The sequence below is a fragment of the Astatotilapia calliptera genome, chromosome 13 (genome assembly GCF_964374335.1).
Source record: "Astatotilapia calliptera chromosome 13, fAstCal68.1, whole genome shotgun sequence".
In the NCBI taxonomy this organism is placed as follows: Eukaryota; Metazoa; Chordata; class Actinopteri; order Cichliformes; family Cichlidae; genus Astatotilapia; species Astatotilapia calliptera.
In genome coordinates, this window is record NC_137434.1 from 15,639,268 (window position 1) to 15,645,911 (window position 6,644).

Below are 6,644 nucleotides of genomic sequence, written 5' to 3' on the forward strand. Positions count from 1 at the left end.
ATATAAATAATATACCAGGCTTTCGAAATTATATTACACAGACTAGAACGTTTGGGGGGAGGGGGGCTTGTTTTTTCTTCAGGCGTATCCTGCATGGGCGGGCATACGTCGCATTTCGCCCAGTAATGCATCATAAAACGTTTATATATTATCACCCGTCTAATCGCGTGTTTTGAATTCAACGACCCGGAAAACGGTGATCTACGGACTAGCTGTATGAGCTGAAGTAAGTCTCACAAAACATGACCTGACTTCATATCGTTTTTAAACGACTGATACGGTTCCATGAGTCGATAAGACGTGGATTTAACAGGTAGCTGTAGTAGTAGTTAAAACCTAAAGATGAATGAACGTGTTAACTGAGGAGTTTTCACGTAATCTTGTTTGCTCACTAACTGTATTCCTGTCTCTTATTAGACTGTCAGTATGGCAGAGTGCTTTTTAATGGAGGTGTGCGTGGACTCAGTGGAGTCTGCTGTCAATGCTGAACGAGGAGGTCAGTAAAGTGAACAGTAGTGAACACTGTCATGCCGTACTATTATTAAACTCACTGTGGCGTGCTTGCTAGATTGGTCATGCACAGGCAGTTCTACTTAAAAACAGAGTTAACGGTTGCATAATATTGAAGTGTTAGCTCAGACATATCTCTACCATGAGTATTAAATTGGCACGCAGTGTTATTTAATTCCTCAAAGATTACAGGCTGTAAAAGTCTATATAGGTGTAATCAGAACTTGTCTGTCCTGGCAGGTGCGGGTCGACTTGAGCTGTGCTCTAGTCTTCTGGAGGGTGGGCTCACTCCGAGTCTAGGTGAGCATCTGCAGATACCCCTAGCAAAAAACAAAAGAAAAGAAAAGAAAAGCTGTCGCATCAGGCGCCAGCAGATCTTTCAGGTTTTAGTCAACTGGAACTTGCCAAGTTGCATTACTGCCATCTTCTGGAAAATCCTTAAATACTATTTAACAGACAAGGCTTGGGTCAAAAAGACTTTCTACCCTTTCTCAATCACATTACTATGACCTCCATGGAAAAAGAGATCTAATAAGGACTTAGGAAAAAAGAACAGGATGCACATAGAATTTGACTGTTCTTACACACAGCTCTACTTCAAAAGTAGGAGTATGATGTTTAGAGGTCACCTGTGGGTTTATATACCCTTTAACAAATCTAAACATCAGCAGACTATGACATAAAATAGAATAAAAAAAAAAAAACACAGTTAATGTGTTAGCTGTCGATTATGGCTATGTTTGTTTTTAATAATAGTCAGGTAGTGTATCTCTTTGAATTATGGGATGTCATTATGTCCTTTTCTTTCATAAAGCCTGCTCTGATGCAGCCTCTGCTAAGAGAGGTAAAATAAAAGAATAAAAACCTTTTCTTAGTATTTAGAGAACTCGATTGGCTCTTGTTATGCCACCTAGACACACTTCAGTCGGTTAGAAACCTTCCTAAGCAATTTCTTTCTATGTGACTGCAGCCCAGTTCATGAAAGAAAAGCATTAAAGTGTGTAGATCCTTGTCGTTCTTACCGCCCTCTCTGCAGGTTTGCTGTCATCATGTCTCTGAAGGTCATACTGGTTCAGTTTGGTGGGATAAAGTCAGAGACATGATGGATGTTGCTTGTGCTGTGGAGAGTTTTATTTTGGCTGTTATGTCTATTCATGTCTATTATTGGTTTTTATTACTTTTGATGTTCTCTTTTCCGCTGCTTCCCCTACGTTGTGCCATACCAGTTTATTATGACTGTGTAATATAGATACCTACTCTCTGTGTTTAGTCCAATACAGCAACCACTGTTGAACAATTTTATTCCACCCTCTGATTCGCAGAGTTTCATATAAATACATATAATGCCTTTATAACTTGAACCCAATTAACTATGTCTTCAGTAGTCCATAGTCTGTACTAAGCATTATCCTATTTTATATAGGAAGCCTGGGCATTTGTTGCATGACACATAATTCCACCTGTACTTTACTCCAGGTGTGCTACATGTAGTGAAGCAGTATGTCAAAATCCCCATCTATGTAATGATACGCCCTCGTGGGGGCGACTTCCTGTACTCCGACCTTGAAGTGGACGTGATGAGAAAGGACATAGAGCTTATGAAGAGCCAAGGAGCCGATGGGCTCGTTCTGGGTGCCTTGACAGAAGATGGACGGGTGGATGCAGAGCTCTGCATGGAGTTATTGGGTATGGTCTCTTTATATATTTGACCTGATTTGTTACATCACTCTAAATAACAATGAAAAGGCCAGACAGAATATATACAGTAACACTAAAAATAAACCAATAGTTATAAGAATTATATCTATGAGTTCGATAGATTGAGGAAACACCATCAACCTTTAGAAAGAGTACACAAAAACATATGCCTTCTTTTAAAATTAAATATTTCTGGTTTATATTGTAGAGACTTGTGATTTATTCTAAATAGTATCCCCAGATTGTTTCCAATACTGCAATATTGTAAATATACTTTCCTAAAAAATGAAATGCAAGTCAGAAAGGCAAAATATGATCACAATAGTGTAGAAGCCACAGAAATTTCATTGCTATGTCCAAGATTTTTAGTCACTTTTCAATGATAAGACAGATCCATAATACAGTCCCAATCAAATGCTGAAAAATGGCAAAAAGTAATATTTTGCATGGTTGGGTCTTAACAAGCTTCCAAGTAGAGCTTCAACATGCAACAAGAAGAAATGGGTGTGAGACAAAACATTTATTTGAGATTGCAATTTATTGAAAACAACGGTTAAACTGAAACAGGCCATTGTTGCCATTTTTCAAGTGGTCTCAAACTTTTGATCGGGACTATTTCTATATTAATCAAGTCACATCAGATTTCCTTCCATTTCCTTCAGTGTGGCACCTTTTATTTAGCCACAAAAAAGAAAAATAAACATGAACTTGCTGTTGAATTGTAAAGTTCTGAAAAAGCTGGCAAAACACACAAGAGCCAATATTTCTGGACCCTTCATTCTTCACATGTTTTCACTTAAAAAGAAAACAAATAATTTACAAGGCCTAAAGCACTTGCAGTCTAAACATGAGCGTTTGACCTTAACTTGGGTTAATTATTTATTAAGGGATCAACAAAAGATCTTCCGGAAACTGTATTAGGAGGTGCAGACATGATAGTGTGCAAAACAATTGAATGTAACTCCTGCACACTGTTTCGCTTACCTCCAAAACATTTATTAAATTATATTGTTTTGGTCTGAATAACCCATTCACATGTATGGAAAAGCATACCAGAAAAGTTCAAATCATCCAATCAGCTGATGGACACTTTGCTCTGTATTTTTGCCGTTAGTTAAGGGATAACATTGAAACAGACACCAGTTTGTTTCAGTAATTTTGTTTTTGTGAAAGAGGAACATTTTACAGGTTGTCAGGAGTGCAGAGAGTTTGAACTAGTAGGCTTGAGTATCCAATATTTGTATTTTTACTATGCAAATATAGCTAATTTATTATGGGACACCACTTGTTATGAAGATGCACAGGTAAAGACGTGTTACAGCAGGCTTGGTAATCCAGTTTTAATCTCACACAAGGTTTCATGTAGCCCGTCATATGTCAGCTCTCCAGAGAAGGAAATGCACTACATCTCCACAAGATAGTTGTGACCCATGTTAAGCGAAATCAACCAGCACCATGAGTTCATCATATTTCCAAAGGTCCTACTGAGACCTCAGAACATGGTAGGGCTAACCTCCAAAAATCAGACACTATATATTCTCTCAAGTTTTTATCACTATCTTTGCATTGTTACTTGCAATATGCAGTATAAAAAAGTGAAGCCAACAATCTTTGATATAGAGTATAGCAGTACAGCTGGCTATGAGTGATGGCTTTCATAAAGGTAGGAAAAAAAAAGCTTATATTGCTTATATTATACAAGTCGTATTTCACAGTTTTGCACTTTTGTTTGACATTTTGTACTTTTCCATTTCTTTCTTTTGTTTTCTTACTTTTTTGCACACTAGCTGCTGCCCGTCCCTTGCCTGTCACCTTCCACCGAGGTAAAAGTTTCTTCTTCAAAGTGCTTTTCAGCTTTAAGCTTTTAAAATTCTTTTCAGCTACAGTTACACTTAAAAAGCATCACAAATTCTTAATGGAATAAAAGCCTTACATAATGCTATTATCAGGTATAGCTCCGAAAAGGTATAGAACGTCTTAATGATATATTATTAAGCCTGGGCTTTTATTATGACACTAATCATGATCCTACTGCAGCTTTTGACATGGTTCATGACCCAGCAGTAGCTCTGGAGGCGCTGATATCGTTAGGGTTCGAGCGTGTGTTGACTAGTGGCTGTGACAGCTCCGCTTTGGAGGGACTGCCTCTCATTAAACGGCTTGTTGATCAAGTACGTGTACCCATATGATTGTCTTTCTTTACATGCAGACATATGAAACTCTAATAGCTGTTAGGTTATTGTTCTTGATCTTTCATAAAACCTTTAATTTTCACATCATTTCTACTCAACAGGCAAAGGGCAGAATTATCATAATGCCTGGTTAGTGCCTCCGCCATTGCTCCTTTGTTATTTATGTGTGAATTTTTACAACCTTATTTATTTATTCACTGTCACTGTTTTTGTTTTGATAACAGGAGGAGGCATCACAGAAAGGAACCTACAGAGAATATTAGAGGGGTCAGGGGCTCAAGAGTTTCACTGCTCAGCCCGCTCCAGCCGGGAATCTGCAATGAAGTTCAGGTGTGTTTATTTTCCAGTCTCAGGCGAGAGGTGGGATCTGTCCCTTTGGTTGCATGCATTAGGAGACTTCTTGCAACCTCATGTCGATCTAATTATTATTTTTTCTATATAATTCTCTTCTTCTTCTCTTCTCTTGACGTTGTGCAGGAACACCTGCGTCTCAATGGGAGCTTCTTTCTCAGCACCTGAGTACGGCCTGAAGGTGGCAGATGTTAGCAAAGTCCGAACTCTAAACGCAATAGCCAAAAATACCTTGTGACTGTATAACAGTCATGATAGACTGGAAAAAAAAAATACCTCAAAAGTAATCATGAGTAATAATACTGATGTGTACTGATTAAATTCCATAAATAAATGTCATAATCGCCAGAAAGCTCTGCTTTTTGTTTTTTTCTTTTAAGATATAAAATCACCAATGAATCAGTCCTTGTCCAGTTAAAGAGCAAAGACATTAATGCATCTCACAGAGTATCTGTGAATAATATGATGTCTATATATGGGAGCACTTCTCTAGTGATATCATCCAATAATGTGCATAGAGAACTACTCATGTGTCTGAATGTGCAGTCTGATTTATAGGATTTGGAAAACAGGTTTGCTAAAATATGTTAATAATTTAAACATACAGGAGATGTGTACACAAATCTGTAAAAGTTCACTTTTTGGGTGTGTGTGTGTGTAAAAGATTCTGTAAATATGAGATGTTTAAAAAGCCCCTCACCTGTGAGGAGTATAAGAAGCTGAAAAAATGTGTAGTTTGTAAAGTTTTCAATAATAATAAGGCCATTTGTACTCTTCTTTTTTTATTATTAGTGTATAATTCACATACTGAGTCTTTTACACAGGTAAAAACTTTTCATTGTAGTTTTAATTTGTTTTGATGATCTATGTATGCACAAACTGTTATTTTACACAGTCATGAACCTCTGGTCTCACATCTTAATAGATTTTTTTTTTATTTTTTTTTTATAGGCATTCATAAAACAGAGTAATCCAGGTCAAACAGATTCACACCTCTCTGCACACTAACAAATGACATTGCTGCAGTAATGCCCCCCATGTATGTTCAACTACAGTTGATTTCTACACTGAAAATGTGTATTTTTTTCCTAATGAAAGATAACTGCTTTTTAAAATGGCAAAACAAAATATCAGTTTTACATAACTCCCTATTTAAAGTGATACATAATGCACAGTTGTGACTTCCTGTTTTCGTTTTTTCTCTGTTCATTTTCATCTTCTTCTTCTTCTTTTAATAAAAACAGTTTTCATATTAGATTACATCTTCTGTCTTTTAAAAAAATATTATGCATTATGCACAAAACTTTCCCTAAAATGATTTGACTTGGTTGAAATATTAAAAGCTCTTTAATTGTTTTTATTTGACTTTTGACACACTGCACAGACATTTCTGTTGTTGTTTGGCTTATCTTTGCTTATCAGCTGGTGGCGTCTGGTCAGAGACAAAGTTTTTTACAAGTGAACAAAACGCTCTATCCTCTATTATAAGGGCAGTACAGAGTGATTATTCTTATTAAAGTACATTTTTGATAATAGTTTAGTCTACGTGTCAGTAGAAAGGAAAGCTAATCTGAGTTTTGATGACAGATAAAACAATCATATGTGTGTGTATATATGTACATATATAAGTGGAACCAGAAAAGTTTTTAAAGTCAGAGAAGAGGTTTTTTTATTCAAATATTCATCTACATCTCTGAGTTTTACTTTTATCATATTTAAAATCTACTACAGTCAGCTTTACCATTTCTCTGAAAAAGCTGCATCTTTTTTTCCTGCTGTGAGTGTCCTACCCTTTGTACAGATATCTTAAAATCAAGTCCTTGTCAATGTAATTGGATAAACACTGGATAACGACATGCATGAGTTGTTTTCACGTGTAACATAGCTGTCCTT

The 6,644-nt window shown here is 36.5% G+C and overlaps 1 protein-coding gene across 6 annotated transcripts; it reads left to right on the plus strand.

Moving 5' to 3' along the window:
- Positions 1–82: 82 nt before the first annotated feature.
- On the plus strand, positions 83–5,103 carry cutc (cutC copper transporter homolog (E. coli)). Of its 6 annotated transcripts, none has more exons than XM_080288113.1 (10): positions 100–226; positions 418–496; positions 751–810; positions 1,325–1,354; positions 1,987–2,196; positions 3,996–4,031; positions 4,246–4,379; positions 4,502–4,529; positions 4,625–4,730; positions 4,878–5,103. In XM_080288113.1, exons 2-10 carry the CDS (start codon positions 427–429, stop codon positions 4,987–4,989), a joined length of 786 nt encoding a protein of 261 aa, XP_080144239.1. In that variant the 5' UTR covers positions 100–226; positions 418–426; the 3' UTR covers positions 4,990–5,103. The 6 variants fall into 6 exon arrangements, with proteins under 6 accessions (XP_026046698.1, XP_080144239.1, XP_080144241.1 ...); XM_080288112.1 differs by having other exon boundaries at positions 159–313; XM_026190913.2 differs by lacking the exon at positions 1,325–1,354 and having other exon boundaries at positions 83–226.
- The last annotated feature ends 1,541 nt before the right edge of the window (positions 5,104–6,644 follow it).